Source organism: Gadus macrocephalus, chromosome 11 (genome assembly GCF_031168955.1).
Source record: "Gadus macrocephalus chromosome 11, ASM3116895v1".
NCBI lineage: Eukaryota > Metazoa > Chordata > Actinopteri > Gadiformes > Gadidae > Gadus > Gadus macrocephalus.
In genome coordinates, this window is record NC_082392.1 from 16,018,175 (window position 1) to 16,036,926 (window position 18,752).

At 43.8% G+C, this 18,752-nt stretch overlaps 1 protein-coding gene across 25 annotated transcripts in view; it reads left to right on the forward strand.

Annotated features, from left to right (window-relative positions):
* The window catches only part of plecb (plectin b), a 105,241-nt gene that overhangs the window by 34,929 nt on the left and 51,560 nt on the right, over positions 1 to 18,752 (forward strand). For 10 of the 25 annotated variants that reach the window (XM_060064943.1, XM_060064944.1, XM_060064969.1 and 7 more), the window contains exon 1: positions 12,186 to 16,081. The exons of 13 other annotated variants lie outside the window; for them this stretch is intronic. In XM_060064943.1, coding sequence (XP_059920926.1) covers positions 12,841 to 16,081 — 3,241 coding nt within the window. In that variant the 5' untranslated portion in view covers positions 12,186 to 12,840. Of the gene's footprint in view, positions 1 to 6,338; positions 6,430 to 12,185; positions 16,082 to 18,752 lie in introns of those variants that run through there. 2 more of the 25 variants (XM_060064961.1, XM_060064962.1) reach the window with 1 other exon arrangement.

Below are 18,752 nucleotides of genomic sequence, written 5' to 3' on the forward strand. Positions count from 1 at the left end.
TATTAAATGTTTGAATGCCAGATTCTGAGAACTGCATATTTCCTTGTTGACTGATGCCATAAGGTGATGATTTACCAAGAGTGTTGGTTACGCTGTCCGGAGCCAGGAGGCAGTAGGGAGGGAGGATGATTAACCCTTGTATATAACTCATGTAGGCAGCGGACAGTTGGTGCCTGGGATTGGTGTCAGGGGAACGCTCTGGGCGGTAAATGTCAGGGGGACCGTATACCCCTATACTCTATAGGGAAGCAGGCATAACTTTGAGTCTTTGAATTTCTACATTTGTTTTTTCTAAAAGAGTTTAAGTATGTAGTTGCTAACATCGTAAATGCAATGTCTACTCTATTGCATATTTTATTTTAAAATAAATCCATACTTTAATTAGAATATTAAAATCTGTTCTTTGTGTAAGATGTTTTGAAAGTGGATTTGTTTTAATGCTGCGTTACATTCAAGTTCAAGTTTATTATAGCCATTTACATTTACTCCAAGAGTGCTTAGCGACTTCAACATACATGCTGACTACAACCATGTGCACTTATTGCTTGTAGGAACAGTAGTCAGACTTGGATCTGAGATTATATAATGCAGTTGAGCGCCTCAATTTAATCTCTGGCTGAAGACACGACTCAAGGAAACCGCTGTAGACTAACTTTGGTTTTTACTAAACTTTCTAAGTAGAAGCCCTGTCTCTACTCGCCCAGTAGATGGTGCTCTTCACATGTTCACAAGAGTCAACGTTTGGCTGCCTTGTGAACGCGAAGGGTGTGTCATTCCCTTCCCTTCCTCCATTCAGCTTCACTTTCAAACTGTGCATTAAGCAGGTATGCTAGCCATGCCCGTTTATGTATTTTCACTCATCACACAATGTGAATAGAAATATAATGTTCTGTTGCATGCAAAGGTCTTTAAACACAGCACTTGCGTCACCATCAAAACGTGGCAATAAAAAAAAAATATTTCTACCAAAATGAAACCAAGTTATCTGACAGATGTGCAAACATGTGTTCACATGAGGTTGTCAAAAGAGTCCCTTGTCAAATATCTTTTGACCCAGTAATCTAAAACATTGTCAGAAGAGCGCATGAGGAAGAAATTACAAAGCATTGAACCAGCTAATGTATTCATATCTGTATGTCTTTCTTTCTTTTTCAGGTGAGTGCCTCTTCCATTCCATTGTTGTCAGAAGAACCCCCTGATCCGCTGTGTCAAACAAGTACTGTAATTAGAAATTTTAATTTACTGATTGTAAAAAAGCATTGATAAATCAATCTTAATTATTTTGATTGTTTAAGGGTGAGACATTTGCTCTACATTTCCATGCCTTGTCCGACTTTGGCATGACTGTCGATTTCTTGCACGTAGATGTCAGTATGCAAATGTTTCCTTTATCTTTTTAAGATTAGTCTGCAATGTTACAAGGGGAGAACTCTGCTCAATGTTTGGCCACTGTGGGACCCTTCAGATATTTGTCAGGGCTTACACACATACATACATATTTCACAGGAACTCAAACATGCACAGGCACACATAAAACCCCTCCATGCTACCATATTCGACAAGTTTGAAGTAAATCACAGACACCTGAAAGGTCAGTTGTCGTATACTTGCTGTAGTTTGGTCTGGCTTTGCGAGACTAGTTGTCGTATAACAATCAAACATGTTTTTCTTCAACGGTTGGGTCACAACGTGCCTATGTGCACACAACTTCAATACTCTTTCAACAATTTTGGTTTCTGGAATGTCCTACACCAGGCTGTAACACCTGATTGAGGCCAGGCCTGTGTAAATCACAGGCCAACCCCCTACCCGCCCTGTACTAACTGGTATTATTGGTCTCGAAGATCCCTGTTCGGGGGCCCTTTGAGACCATTTGCAATGATTTAGTCGCGATAAACATTTAAATGGAAGCCTCTTGTGGGCTGGTCTTCTCATAGACGGTTGTTTTGTTGAAGCCCACTAGGCCATGAAGCTGTGATGGACTGTTTGTGTTGGTGTGTCTGAGGGGTGCTTGGTGTTAACCTCCCTTTTCTGTTATCATTTAACTCTAAACGTTGCCCTAACTATGCCAAGAATGCACATGTTTATTGTCAAAATACAAAACACATACTCTTTAACAACTATTCTCCGAAGGCAAAGTGAATAGTGTGAACACTATTCAGGGAGCCTGAGGTGAATAATTGTTTTATTATATACTACATATGAGCACTTTATTAGTGGTTTGTTTGTTTTTTATTAGCATGACGAGACGACCGTCACGTACGCTCCCCATTACGAAAACAATATCCCGAGGTTGAGATCTCAATCATGGGATATTGCCAAACATCCCAGGATAGCGAACCAATCAAATTGCACAATCTTAGGAGGTTTATGTGTAGCATATACTAAATTGTTATCCAAGTGTTTTTTTTTGTGATATACCATGTTTAGGCAATACATGAAGAAGAGTCATTCTTTTTGGTCATTGAAAGTATTTTTTCTGTGTACATTTTTTTTCTTCCAATAAGCTGTTCACAGGTGCACAATGGCCACACCCTACATAGTATTCATTGTTAGTACAGCAAAGCCAGAGAGGTGCTTTTGAAATCTAATCTGACTGGTTTTAGATTACTTCCGCAAAGCATAACCTTTTTTAATTTGATTGTACTATTTGATGTGCCATGTGTGCATGTCTGACAAATTACAATGGCATGAAGAGTGCAGTATAATATTTCTATCTATTTGAGGCAAGACGGTTTATTGTAATGTACAACATCTTCTCCTAATACATTTCTGTTATTCTATAATACGTTCTCCATTAGATGCCCTAGTAGGTCTGCAGGCTCTCCATGGCTCTGTGAAGACATAGAGCAAATGTCACTAGTGTCAAGGGAGTAACCTGATAAGTCCGGTAGGGTAGAATACTCTCTGTGTGGGCCGTATGTTGCCACACAGTTTACACAGAAATGCTACCATACTAACTAAACATTGCTTGCATTATTCGTTGACCAGAACTGTAATTCTCATTTTGGGGGATCAGTTGTGAACTAAGAGACTAGACAATATTATATTATATAAACATATAACAAATAAGTTGCATATGTGACTCGTCTGCAGTTCAGATTGGGGCATGGGTTAACTCTGTCCTGCTGTATTTATATGATCGGACATTTGGGAGGAAGGTCTTCAGGATACTATGCTGCTGTGCCCATTGTTCAGACACTTAACTAATACCTCACACACGAAACCGGAGGCGGGTTTTCCATGGGTTTAGTGTCTTAAAAACAGGATACAGTTGAGCCTGGACCCAGCCCAGCTTCGCTTGTCGAAACAGACAAAGGGGAAGTCTCAATACATGCTCTTTCACTGGTCCCAGCAAGTATCTATCTGTGTGGTCCTGGCCAAGACAAAGACCAAATCATAGACATATATCCATATGCAATGGCTACTGGGTCCATGTGGCATCAAGCGCAAAAATCAACAGTGGTCAGGCGTGGAGTGCTTGGTTTACTGAAGAGCGTGGCCAAGACTGCGGGGGCTTATTTAGTTGATGCAGCGTTGAGGCCAGACGGTTGAGGTCCTTGAGGGCTGTAATAACAGATCATAGAGGAGCCCCCAATCAAATTTCATATTTCTTCCCACACTAGGAACAGTACACTGGTGCCTGGAAATGTTCAAATTATCCCCATTAAGGTAGTTCACGCACACTAAGGACAGGAGTAAACATCCTTATGACCTTAGCAGCAACGAGCTGCTATGGCTGTTCACTTTTATCAACACACAACAATGCATCATATTGCTCTGGGATACAAAGAAAACAGAGCTCTCTTGTGGAGTTTTCGTTGTCCCTGAATGCAGTTCATAAACTTGGATGGAAAGGATGTGAGTCACCGCTGGAGTCCATGTCCGAAGGTCGGGAGAAAAGGGCGCTTATGCTCCACGCCACAAACAAATGACAGAAGTTACTGCCAGCCTTTGTTTCGTGAAAGGCAACCCTTTCTTCCCTTCCCTTGCTCTCTGTGATTGGCTGAGGGAAAAGAATGCAACTGATTCATTCTCTCCACATGGAATGGTTTTTATTGGAATGTGGATAATAAATCACCTTCTGGAGGGGTGTATGTGTTGTTTGTGCACGAACATGTGCTTGTGTGTGCATGTGTGTGTGTGCTCACGTGCTTGCATTTGTAGTTTTGTGGGTGAAGTATTTATAGTGTGATGGATGCATTTAAATTGGTCTATCTAAAGATACATCTCAGTCACTTGAGGTTGCAATGCAAATCTGCCACTGTGACCGACTAGATCCGGTCAGAACGGCCTCCGACCGGATCTGGTGTCTGTTTTTTTTGTTTGGGGAATGGTTGCCAATGGTAACAGATAGCCCTCGTTCCTTGTGACCTCAGAAATGGAGAGCACATGAAAATTTCCTATCCTGGTAGTTGGATTGCTATGGCAACCAGAAGCCTTAGTATGGACACACCCACGTGTGGTCTGAGTCACTGAGTCACTGAAAAAACATTCCACACATGGTGTTTTTCCCACCTCGTTTCAATACAAATACTTCCTTTTATCCAGAATTTTGAAATTGTATTCACATGGTGACTCACTTAATTATCACCCACTGTGTCTTAAGCAAATCTTAGCGATAAACCAACTTGTTGCCTGGCCTCCAGTGTCGAATATAGTCTATCATATTGCATTACATGCTCTCTCTCTCTCTCTCTCTCTCTCTCTCTCTCTCTCTCTCTCTCTCTCTCTCTCTCTCTCTCTCTCTCTCTCTCTCTCTCTCTCTCTCTCTCTCTCTCTCTCTCTCTCTCTCTCTCTCTCACGCACACTGTCTCAAAGTCAGAAGTAGGTCTCTGGGTGGCGCAAATGGACTAGCCCCCGTTGGCTGGCACGTTCAATCCTGGTGTGTTAAACAGCCATTTTAAATTCCCTTTACCAGAACACTCCAGCACCATTTTGTGATAGTCTGTTTCCAGTTAGGATTGGTTAGACTATATGGAAATCAGGAACCCTTATGAGAACACAAGCTGTTTATTCTGTCTCTGCTATCGTCAACATCATTTATCTTGCTATGTGCATGTCTGGACAGTGACACTACACTAGAACGATTCTCAGTAGACTTTCGACATAACCATTTTCAATTTCTTCATTCGCGTCGGTGCGGCAGGTTAAATGTCTCCTGCATTATTCAGTGTTCAGTTGGGTGGTGTGGCTCCATCCACTCTCTTCTTATCTCGGCATATCTGTTACAACTTTAGATGGAATCCTCCTCCCAGATAGATAGCTATCTACCTTCACGGAAATGGATTGTAAAAAAACATTGCTCCATAATTTAGGGCGTGAGGCAGCAGCAACCTCAACGGGGAGCATCAGGGGTGGTGTGCTTGGTTTACTCCACAGTGGTGCCCAGTGCGGGGGCTTGTTTACTTGATGCGGCAAGGATGCCATGCGGGTTGTAAATCAAAGGCAAATCCTTGACATCCTTGTCATAACACATCGTGGAGGAGCGCACAATCAAATACCATATTTCTTCCCACACTGGGTCCAGAACTCCTCTACGCATGCCCGATATTATGGAGCAATGGTTTTAACAAGCTATTTCCATGGCTTCCTCCACCCATATAGATGTTATCTTCCATAATGGAAATTTTTGTTTTCAAAACCATTGCTCCATAATACAGTTCGGGCCTGGAAGAAGACCTGCCTGCTTGTTTCGCCCTGGTAAAAGTTAATTGACATAAGTATGCAGGATCCAACCACATATTATTCTGTGGCCGAAGGCTCTGGATGCCTTACCGGTGCCTTTTAGTTCAGTTGCTCTTAGCAGTGCTGGCACGAGTCAACCCCCCCCCCCCCTCCCCCCCCCCCTTTTTTTAAGTCTTATTCTCCTGCTCGTTCCTCGTCTCAATGCTTTACAATGTCCACCCTTGGCCTCAAACACTGTGGGCTGAAATATCGGAGGCCCTGTGAGGAACAAGGCCTCCAGTGTGTGTACCGCAGTTAGTGTTGCTGGGACAATGCAACGGGCTCTCCTAGATGTGAGGGACGTCGGGCATGGTAGCCGGGGCAGCAAAAGAAGGACATGTTGGGTCTGAGGAGGCCCTCAGATTTATAGTCTAGATGTTCATGTGTGCCTTTTTTGAGAAGGGGATGAAGAGAGTCCTTTGTGTCTCCTTTTTTTTTTGGTACTATATTCTGTCCACCCATGGCCAGCACCCTTCCACTCCCTCTCTTTGCTCCCTTGTCCCCATCTTTGGCCATTATTCTCTGCTTTGCCTGCCACGAAATGGGCTTCCAGGGGCTTACGAGAAGCAGCCAGCGGTAGTTTTCGCCAGACTAGTGAGGGTAGCTAGTTAGGTTGTGACTTAACCATGCTAAATCTAAATCAAAGCAGTGTGGACAGTGGGGACCCCCTTGGAGATCGCTTTTGGCGTACCTCTAAAAAAGGTAAGCTATCCTTCTGATGATTCAAGAGCCATTACGACGCCGTTCACTGGCAGTTTACGATAAAAGATGAAGAGCAAAATTTATTATTATTAATTCTGATGATATCGTATCCAGCTCAATCGGCCTGTAGGGACCGGGAACACTGTTTAGTTTGTCAGCATATACCGTATTGCCAGTTCCCCAATTTTAGAGGGAGTGAGAGGGAGAGGGAGATGGAGAAATAGAGAAATAGAAATAGAGAGAGACAGAAGCAAACATTGATGGGAGGAGGGTAAGTGGGATTTGGCAATTGTTACGGCTGATACTTTTTTCTTTCTTTCTGCGGGCAAGGAAGGGGCGCTAATCGCTGACTTCATTTTTCTTTCCATTCTGGAAAAGGAGAAGCCAGTCCGACCCCTGACTTGTGGAGTTTAGGACACAAATAAGCCTTGTCGTTTTTACCTCAAGCCAGCACCTCTTTATAGCTTTTCCATTTTGGTTTGTGCGTATGCGAGGCTGGCAGACGCCAAGTGCCAACCTTTCTTCCCAGCACCACAGTGGGTTATTCTTACTCATGACGTTAAATATCGCTGGGCCCAGGACTGTACTAACAGCTCTGCTGGTTTGACTTGTCGGCTTGAATTGTTTAAAAGCTGTGATTAGGGACACACTAAGGAAAGTTGGTACAAACACATACTTTTATATTTATTGGTGTTGCATAAACATAAGTAATAATAGTTTCCGGGACTTATTTCAGGGCAATCATTTTTGTTTATTGTTCCTCAGCTGTAGTACACCCAATGTCGATCACTCAACATATACTTTCCACTACCCCTTTTTTTTTTTAAATCCTAATTACCCTAGAACAGGGGCTTGTTTATTTTAGCTGCAGCTTGAGAAATGCCAAAGACACCTTTTTTCTCTTTTTCCTCTGTCTCTCACTCTGTTTTTTTCTTCGTTCCCCAGTTCCTAAAACATAAGGCTCTTTGTCTGGAAACACTTTATGTGCCCAGTGTTTAGAATAGTGTACATTAAAAACAAAGGTTTAGTGTATGCTGCCAAACTATCCACCTCTCTTTTAGCCAATCATGGTGCCTCTGCTTTATATCACTGTACCCTACCCCCCTCCATATAGCACACATCTCATACTCAATGATTCCTCTATTGACCTATTTTCAATGTAGCCTAAATATCATTAGATTGTCAACATTTAGCTCTGTGGTGGACATCCCCCAAGGTTAAACACTTATTGTGTTCTTCTTTCCTGTGAGTCAGAGACTTCTTTCTCTGCTCTACTTGGCGTGCCTGCTCTATGCAACCTTTTTGCAAGGGCACCTCCACTCACTGAAAATACACTCAGTGGTGTTGTGTGAAGTCTGTATTTACCTTTGGATATCTACTAGACTGGGTAGCCTCATCTATTCTGCCGGCGATTTGAATTTGCCCTACAGGAAGGTCTGGAGAAGAGTAATACATTTCTTTCTGCTTCCGATACGTTTTTGCGGGAGCCAATCACCAAGCTGGCTTTTCCCCTTGGCGCGCCAACAGCGCGCCAAGGGGATGACGACAGGGAAGCGACGGCAAGCAGCCAATCGCGTACAGAACAAGGCCCGTTGATCACGCCTCTTGTGCTGAAGAAAATGACAGCAGCTTCCCCAGACCAATGTGTAATCTACGATTGATCTACCCAATCTTTCATATCTTATTTGAAAGAGCAAGAATCAGAATACAGTAGGTGTGCCATCATGTTGTGAGTGAGTTGGCCATAGCTGAAGAAATACTATTTCAACACTATAATTTCATCCTTGTTGTGAAGCCATGTTCAACTTAAACCTGCAATCTATTTCAAACCTACCTTCAATTAAGACTAGAGTATCTTTTGCTATTTCCGGTAGGAGCATTTGTTTATAAAATGTCTCTGAAATCTTTATCATTTTGAGGAGGGGGGGGGGGGGGGTCCTTGGCCTTCTGCTGTGTGCTGATGCAGGTTGTGCTGTGTGCCGATACAGGTTGACATGGAGCCTACAGACCCTTTTCAGCTGCTTTGACAGATTCTTCAGTGCGAGGTGTTAGTCCTCTTGCACACGTCAGCCTTTGAAAGAAGGCAGCTGCCACTAGGCTGAAGGGGTCGGCCTCGACGCTTGACCTGTAGCTCGTAAACATGTTCCTTTCTCCTAAAGAAGCGATATCTTCTTGTACTTAAAGAAAGGGGAAAATTGTACCGGTGGTTTTTTGGTGGATGTTTGTGAAACAACTCGGACGAGCTGTTGGGAGATTTACAATGCAAACAAGTCTTTCAAATCCTTTAACCCAGATAATTTGTCTATGTCTGTATGCTTGCGTGTGTGGTTCCTCATAACACAGCTCATAGTTGGCATGGTGTTTACCCTGCCCTTGACCAAAACAGGAACTCTTCCTCATAGCTAATGTTATACTACTAGTCAGTTTCCTCAAGACTCATGGTTGAAATATGCCTAACTATACACACACCCTTTTCAATGCATACAAACACTCATGCACACACTCATACACACACACATGCACACAAACGCAGGGGTGGACATGTGCACTGGATTGGATCGGTCTGCCACAACCACTGGATAGAGTTTGAGTTCAGTATGCTTGTTTAGTTACACTTAAAAGAGACAATGAGTTGAAGATTTTTTATAGATATAAATATTCTAGCAGCCTGCTTGCACTTTGAAACTCAGCCACTCTGCAGTACAGGGATTTCAATAACAAAACTCTTGATTGCTACTAACTCGAGAACATCTGCTCTCCTAATGTTGAAGAGGCTCTGCCATATAGGGATCCTCTTGAATATTAGACCACAGTAACATGCATTGTTCTTTCCACTTTCTTTGGCTCTGTTAAAAAAACTATGAATGAATACAGCTCCAAAATGAGCAAATATCTATAACTCAAGTGTAAATACTAATGATTATAAAAGGTTATTGTGGGACAGTAAATACTTTTGACCTCAGACATGATTATTTTGAGGTGATAGTGTGTGTGTCCAAGGTCACAGAAGTATGAAGGCCCGTTTTGGAAAGGTTGGTATTCAGTGTGATTTCTGAGGATCACCCTCACTCTGTCACAATCAACCCTCTGTACCAAATGACACCCTGACCTTTCCTTTCCTTGGAACCGGCTCAAGTGTCTGGGCTCTGATATCAGAGGGGGGTTCACGTGTGCTGGACCATTAGGCCCTTGTGCGCCAGGACGTGGACTAGTACTCCTGTCAGTTCTATTTTTGGCAGTGGGGAAGTCTGAGACACTGAAGCAGAAGGGCAGAATGGTGCACGTGAACCTTGTTCATTCATTCAGTCCTTCCAAGTGAAGTTACTTTAATTGACTAAACACAATCAGGGTTCAATTCTGGCATTACTTTCAAAAAAATATTTCTGCAGAAACTTTTGAATAGTTACAAAATAGAACCTGGTGATACAAGTAGAGACTAGAAGCTCACTTATAGTTGTGATCTATTTCTGTTGATCCATTCTGTTTGCAATAGAATAACCCAATGTCAAATCTTGACAGGGTTGCTGGAGAGGCTATGCCAGTATGCTGTGCCAGTATAAAGAGCAACAGAAGTGACACTCCACATATAGAGGGGGAAAAAGAAAGGCAGGATATTGAACTTTGGGATGACTAGGATGACTCGGGACTGGGCTTGAAGCCAGGTTAGCACATTTTGTTGAACACTTCACTGTTCAATGAACACTTTGTGCATTAGCAGTGCATTAAATTATACTGATTGGCAGCCTTGAGAGCAAAGCAGTGGCCATCACGATGCAAATTAGCACTAATGAGAGGGAACCCAACACAAATGTCTTCAGTGAATGGCTGTCTGGCATTTAATCATCATGGATTGCTTTGTTTGCAGTTAAGGCCAGGCCTTTTTCTCTGTTGTGCTGTGGGCTTTCTGTGCTGTTCTTAACCCAAGGCAATCAGAAATTCTGAGAGATGCAAGCACTGCTCCTGTCATCCGCTGTCACTGCAAAAATGCAAAGAACCCGATGCAATGCAAACCTCTGATTTGCATTAAACACTCATGCTCATACAATTCTAGCATATTTCACCACCTTTTCTCTGTTGTCAGACAAAGCCAAACATGCACATAATAACTCTGTCGTGTTGTAAGACTCAAGATTAATTCAACGTAAAACTTTTCAGAGATCTCAGAGACTCTGAGAACTGATTCACGCGGTGGTATGGCTGTTGGGAAAGACTTTGCATACCTTCCAGCCATGTCCCTGCTTGGCAACTCTCATCAAGCCGAGTGCTGAACCCAACGATTTTGGATCGCCCTAATCATACAGGTAAAGCTACTACTGGCACTACCCAGAGGCACTGTCTATTAAATCTTAGAATAGATGTCTCCGAAAAGGTTGGTGTTTCATTGTGTTTGTTTACATACGATATTTTTTAGGCCGGATAATTCACTGTTATTACGCAACTTTGAAATCAACCACTTAGAAGTTTTATGAAATGACACCCAATGACACCAAGCGTCTAAAGCTCTCAGGTAAGGACTATAATTAAGCTGTTGGGCTTGAATGAGCTGATAGGTGATGCTAGGTAGACAAAACGCAAATGCAGGGTGCAGTTTTTATACAGTTGGCCTGCTTCCTCCAGGCAGCTGTCTGGAAGTTGACAGTGTAGTTCAGCTGTCCAGTGCTACACATTCACAGGTTGTTACTCTGCTGATAAGAATGAGTCAGAGTATGTGCTGGTCACCATGGCAAATAAAATGAAAACAGTTTCCCACTGGTGGCTGCATGTGGAATGGTGTGTGGTTTCAGACATTGGCGGCATAGGCCTCACATTACCTCCCATTCACAACCACTAGTTTCACAACTGAATCACTCTTTTGAGTTTCATTTTACTATAATCCCTGCAACACTGCACTTCACAGTTACATGCAGCAAAAGATAGATTCCCTTTCAGCACCATGTGGTCTACCCTTCTAGTTTCTTCATATGGAGATATGCCAGAGCAGGGGAGACACTCACTGACAGACCAAGAGAGATGAGAAAGAAAGACAGATGCACAGAGGAAAGAGAAAATGGATCCAGGGAGTAGTAATATGATCCTATGTTCATGGTAGCTTGCAAAAGGTTAGCCATAATGCACTTCTCTTTATATAGTTGGGTGGGAGAGATTGTGGGTTCACTGCTATTTTCAGGCTTTGCGACCTAAGTATCTCTCAGCAGAGAATCAAAGGGAATGGGGCTTCTTGCAGTTGGTTGCGTCATTTCTAATGAGTCACCCTGAGGTGGTCAGCCTCTTTCATTTCCTCCACCTGGCGGTCGCTAAGTGCCCTGCCAAACAAACACTAATATGAATAGCTTTGTGCAGTATACCAGCTGCATTGTAAGCTGAAGCCAACATCATATCTACTATTTACCACAGTTGAGTAATTATATCTCTTCTATAATGTAAACCTATATTAGACACAATAATTACAGTCGTAAAATGTGATTTAAAAACATTGAACAGAGGACTTAAGAGTTTTTGAATAACTCTTTGGAAACAATGCTGCACGACCGGATAATACCTGACGTGTCTTTCATTTGCATCCTTGTCAATGCCGAAGGCCTGTCTATCCGTCCTGCCACTAATCTCTAATTCACAGCCCACTTCTTAAAGTGAATGCTGTGACATGCCAAGGAGAGTGTGTGGGTGTGTCAGAAAGCCCTGGTCTGTTTGTGACTATGTATGTGTGTTTATTGGAGGAGGCGTGTGCATGGGCGTTTCTCGACAGTCCACAGAGCAACAGGACATGTGCTCAGGCACACTGCATAGGTGTACTGTTCCATTCATTTGGTCCGCTCGCTCGTATACTTTCTAGCATTTACAAGAGGATTCAAAATGTTTTCCCTTTTAATTTTTGCGTCGTGATTTTTTTTGGACTGTGTTTTTGAGGTCTTTTGGTACTTTTTTCCATGCCATCTTTTCCTCAGAATTAGACAGAGAAGGTAGGAGGAGCTAAACGGAGTGCTGCACTCTCTTTCCCTTACTCACATACACACACTCCTCTCTCTCGCTTTCGCTCTCCCTCTCTTCCATTCTGTCATTGCCTTCTCGGAAGAACAGACTGTTCACGTCCCAGCCAGCTCGGTTGTGGAAAGAATACTTTCTTAACTGTGTTAGAGGAAAACCAAAACTTCTGGAAAACCTTGGAATGCCTTTTACGACATATTGTTTTTGTATTTTTAAAAAGGAAAAAGCAAACAGAAGAAGCTAAAGAAAGACACTACAACTAAAGGAATACTTGTTGTCTAATTGAATAGCCCGTGGCAGCTTGTTTTGCCACTGGATCATTTCACGTACCAACAAGTGAGGCCATTCAGTAAACTTTCACTCTTGAAGAACTTTTCAGCTCCTTGCTGTTCCTCATCCTGAAAGAGAAGTAGAACATACAGCACAATGGTAGCGGGAATGGTGATGCCCCTCAGGGATCTGAGGGCCATCTATGAGCTCCTGTTTCGAGATGGTGTGATGGTGGCCAAGAAGGACAAAAGGCCACAGACAAAACATCCTGAGATACCAGGCATCAGCAACTTACAGGTGATGCGGGCCATGCTCTCCCTCAAGTCCAGAGGCTATGTGAAGGAAACGTATTCCTGGAGGCATTTCTACTGGTACCTCTCAAATGAGGGCATTGTTTACCTACGTGACTATCTGCGCCTACCTGCAGAGATCGTCCCTGCCTCCCTACAGAGAGTAAAGAGACCAGCAGCAATGCTTCCCATCTCCCGTCGTGGTGCACAGGTCCAGACCGTTGAAGGCCCTACGTCGTATGTACCGAAGCCAGGGGGTAGGCCTGGGTCAGAAAGCCGTGAGGGGCTAGCTGAGCGCCAGGGCTACCGCCATAAGATGGCAGAGGGAGAAGAGGAAGGGTACAGGGATAGAACCCCTAGGTTCAGAGGTCGCCCAGCTGCTGCTGAGCCAGCCAGACCAAGAGCATCATGGGAAACAATGGACCAGCCTCAACAGCTCTATATGAAAGGCAGGGGCTTCAGCAATAGAGATGCCAATGCTGGTGAAGGCCAGGCTAAAATAGCCTACATGTCTTCTCAGCAGACTGCTGCTGTCAGCAGCAACAAGCCCCTCTTCACCTCACAACAGAGTCCAGTGTCTGAGATCTTTGTTGGAAAGGCCCATGTGGTGCAGGCTAAGAAGGCTAAAGATCAAACCCACTCCTCAACACAGGTAACTGTGTGTGAGAGTGTATCCTCAAAGGCTTCTCTTCAGTTTTCTGCCAACGAAACAAAGAAAGACAAGGCTAAAGAAGATCTTATACAGCATAGTGAAATTAAATACTCATCCGCTCCTCTCACAAAAAAAGTGAAAGAAGAGAAGAGTAGTGTGGAAAATGCCTCTCCTCTAATAAAGGATGCAGAGGTGAAGGCCCCTGTTGAAACTGTAGTTGTTAAAGAGAAGCCTCAGAAGGTAACTAATAGGCCTGAACATCAGGAGATCCCTAAACTTTCTGAAGATCACAAAACCACCAGCAAGCCTGCTATCTCCACTCAACCCCCCAGAGAGATTAAACAAGAACAAAGAGAAGTAAAGATGGTTCAGGAACCAATTGGACCTGCACAAAGGACCACAACAGCTGAATGTTCTATCACTAGAATCACCAAAGTAACTACAACTCAGGGCAAGCTGAATCCTGTAGCTGGAAAGACCCCAAACAAGCCACTTCTGAAAGCAGATCCCATTAAGGAGGAAAAGCGATCAACAATTGTAGTAGCTCAGAAGCTTGATGAATCTCCAGCAGAGAGTCTCCCTGTAAAAGCTTTGCCGCAGAAGGTTAATAAAGAGATTACTTTGGAACCCCCAACATCAGAAGTTGAAACTGTCCGGAAAACAGTGGATATCTCATCACAAACGAGCACTGCTATGGAGACAAAGAGTAAAGGGGATATTATCGAGAAAAGTGTGGAAGAAGCTGAAAAACCATTGATGTTTTCTGAAGTTTCTGCTCCCTTAGAACAAAAAGCTGGATTGCTGAAAAAGGAATGCTCTCCTGATCAGAATAATGCTAGCATTGTCTTAGCAGAGATTCCTGCTGGAGAAGACATTGAGAATGAAACAAGCTCCAAATTAAAAAAGAAAAAGAAGAAATCCTCACGTGAGAAAGCTACGACACCCAAGGCTGCAGAAATACCTTGCGTCAAGATGACTGCAGATAAGGCTCCTGTCAACCAGGCTTCATTGGATGTTACACAAGATACATCTGAAACACCAACACTGCCACCCAGAGTTCACCTTGAGGGACCGTCAAATGCTGAAAATAAGTTAGAAGCCAAAATGTCTATTGAGGTGAATTTATCTCCTGAACCAATTGTGGACCAGACTGTCTCTAAATCATTTGTTGCTCTCGCTGCAGTGCCCCCAGTGGAGATTCAAGGCACTGCAGAAGTAAAAGACAAGGTTGAGGGAACACGTTTTAGCAAAGTTCCACAGGGAACACTTTACTCAAAAGATGGGGTCACCAACACCAACCTGACTGTAAAAACCCACCAGGAAACTTTGACATCCGAAACAGAAATACTGACTGTCACTAGAATGGAAACTGTAACTGTGCACAAGACGGTAACTGTTGAAGAGACTCTAGAAAACACTAAACCTGTTGAGAAAGCCACTGTAGTACTTTCAGGATCAAAGGAAATGATTGAGGAGTGTGAGGTGAAAGCCCCTGCTGCATTAAGCATTGTGGTTGAGGAATCTTCAAAAGGCAAAAAGAGAGGGAAAGCGAAAAAGCAAGCTCAGGCCCGCATTCAAGCAACCATAAACACAGAGGCTGTCTCCCCTCCTGCAGAAGAGCCACTTTCCTCCACTGATGTACTTTCTCTGCCCCAGGCCATTGCTCCCACTGCCGTGGTCACAGGGCAAACTGATGGCCATCCAACGATTACTCCTGAAAGAATGTGCAGTGAAGAAATCAGACAGGCAACAGCTGTGTTCACTGAGGCCCCGGCAGACAAAGGGGAGGAGGAGCCAGCTCCGCTCTCTGTGAAAAAAATCAAGCGGGAGGTCCCGAAACCAAAAACATCCTCCTCTGTGAGGGAAGCACCCGCAGCCAGAGATTTAGCGTCAGCAGTACCAGCAGTAGCTGCAGAGCCGACTGGAGCAAAGGCACAGGCCAACCCGTCTCTCAAGCAAGGGGAGATTACAGGAGCTGCAGAACTACATTCTGCTGCTCAGGCAGGAAAGCAGAGGGCAGAAAATAAAGCGTTCTCAGTCCCCCAGGCCCCTGTGCCACAAGACCAACGAAAGGACTTGAAGGAGGACACACCCTCTGTCACTGCCACACCTGATTCCTCCCAGGCACACCTCGTGGACAGCTGTCATTCTCTTGGTCCAGAAGCAGACGAGGCCAACATGAGGAGGAAGATTGTAGTCGTGGAAGAGATCATTGAGGTGAAGCATATAGCTGGCCATCAAGATGGGGCCCAACCACCTTCAGCAGCTGTCAAACCTGAGGGGGAAGTTGAGGAGGAAGAGGAACTGGACCTGGACGTCCTGGAAGAACTTGCCATTGAACGAGCGCTCGTGAACGCCGCTCCGCCTGTGTGCACATATGGCGCCTCACCTGAGGAAGACTGGGACCATACTCTGGAGGATCCTGAGGAGAAAACCTGGCCTAACTTCATAGAAGGTTTGATTGTTTAATATCTTGCCAGTTGCACTTCTTGCTGCCACTGTCCTTTCGCGTTTCCTTGTGATGTCATTGTTGGTGCTTGGTTTTCCTTAGTTCTATGGGGGGTGGGAGGTTTAAAGGGGGGCTATTTATTTCCGGCTTACGAATCTTCCAGAGCCTACAATATGTGTTCTGCACTCTGTATTTGTGTGTTGGAAGTATCTTTGACCTCTCTTTAAAGTGCTCAAATGCTACATTGTTTTTATTTAGAAGTCAGTCCAGTAATTAAGTTTGCTAACTCTCTTCTGTTTTTCTGAGACACTGAGAAGCCATGTATTGCACATGGGCGTACAGCCCTCTGGTATTGATCTTCATCTGTAGAATATGTTAGCTATTCATCATACTTTGAGCTATGCATCAAGACATTTTTATAGCCATTTCTTAGTGTTGATAGGTTCAGTCTTCAGGGTAGTACACTGAGCTATGCAGGGAGGGGTGGGTCACAACTGCAATCTCAGGGGCCATCTCGCTAGGCTTGCCAGCTGAGATGATCCAGACTTGTGATGACTTCAACAAGGTGGGGCTGTTAGCTAAGCTGTAGCCCTGCCCGGCCCCTATGGAGATGGATGTGCGTGATGCAGTTTTAGGCGTAAAATTTGAGAGAAAAGGGTGTGAAACTTTCTCTGCTTCTCTTCCAGAGTAACACAGTGTTCCTTGCACTTTCAATTCTGAGTTTTTCTTGGTTTCTCTTCATTCTTATGGGAAGATATAAATGTAAAGAGTGGAAGTTCCCTTACACTTGTTCTAAATCTTTTTTCAGTTAGAATGCAGGAGGTATGCAAACAAGACATTATCATTACCTGCCTGCCTGACAGTTGCCAAAGTCAGTTGCCAACTTCAGTTGCCTGATGTTGGCAATGGCAACAACTACAATTTCCAGAATGTTCAGAACACATTACCCAAACAAGTCAGTGGTGGCCTTTCAGAGGTAGACACACACAAATGTCATATTTAACTGTAATGTCTTCGTCTGACTGACCGGGTGTTGGGTTTGGCATTCCACAACATTTAACAAACTGAATAAAGCATTGTGACCGCTTGGAACTACAGAGAAGATAGTGAAATGCACAAGGGCGTTGCCTGTTGTGGGTGTGAGTGAGTGAGTAAGAGGGAGCAAAAGAAAGTCAGGAAGTTGGAAGACTTTGCTCACAGTTGCATGGGTGTGTTTATTTGGTTCCACACATGATGGCTCGGTCTGGATCAAATTAGTGGCCCTGTTCTCCTATTCAACTGTTAGTCATAATATAAGCAGTTCCTTTTGCGTTGAGATGAAATTCATATTTAAAAAATGATGTATCAAACCCAAACCAATAATGCATTCATTGTGAGAAGCGTTGCATTCAGTTAACATAGTAAAAGACGCATGTTAATACCCTCTATAAAAAATATCTATTAGTCATAATGCAAATTACTGCTAACATTGAATTTGTCTCTTGCTAAGCTGGTTTTGTTAAATTGTTGGCTGTTCTCTCTGTGATATATGAGGCTGACTGATCTGACAGTGGCCTGCCACAGTGTTGTCCTAGCCAGTGTCCACTGTATTGGCTAACTCACTGCTGACATCTACTGACCGTTAAGAGTTAGTAGAGGTCTAACACAGCCTATATTTCTACAACAAATACATACAAACATGCGTGTATTGTCCACTGTGAATAGCATTGCAAAAAAGTCTTGTTGAGATCCCATGTTTCATGCAGAGATTATTGCATAATTCGGGTCACACCCTTAAACAGTTTAATGGCGTCAATGTTACCTTTCAACTTTTTCATTCTCTTTGTATATATCTCTCTCACTGTCTCACTATTTCTGTCTCCCTCTCTTTGTCATCATTGACTCACTATTTCTCTCCGTCTCTCTCTCTCTCTCTCTCTCTCTCTCTCTCTCTCTCTCTCTCTCTCTCTCTCTCTCTCTCTCTCTCTCTCTCTCTCTCTCTCTCTCTCTCTCTCTCTCTCTCTCTCTCTCTCTCTCTCCCTCTCTCTCTCAAACTTTAGGCGTCTGTAGTTGTAGTCATGTAGAATCTGAGACAGATTAGTCTCTGATGTGTTGGACACATGTTGGACTTGCCTTGTTTCTCTTCCACATCATACTTGTCATTGTCTGTAGACCTAAACTGAACAGCAAGGGGCTTCTTGTTGTACGTTGTCGTGCCTACGGTGCCATTTGAAACGTGTCTGCTGCACATGGCACCAGGGGCAATTACACCACGTTTCTTATCCAGACATGACATTAAGTTTCCCTTGCATTTCCATCCCTGAAAGTATGCCCACTGCATAGTTGTGTGATTCATGAAATGAAGGGCCAGTCTAGCTGCTTGTTCCCTTTCATTAGCAGGGGCACATGATTTTGGTTGTCGTCTATGACTCATCGCCTGGACCGCCAGATGTAAAGGTCTAATTTGTAACCTGGCCTTTTCTTCAAGAAATACGACAGAAAATCAATAAAATTGGCGGGCTACACCGTGTTAGCCTTCGATCTATAAACCATGTGGAGGCTTTGCCTGAATGGAAAGTTGCATAACTTTGTTAAAGCCTATCTGCTCGCTGTCTCTTGTTTCATTAAAATTATGGAACCAAGCCACCCGGTCCTGTCTGCTCCTCACGGCCACTCCACCTGTGAAGTCCCATCTGCT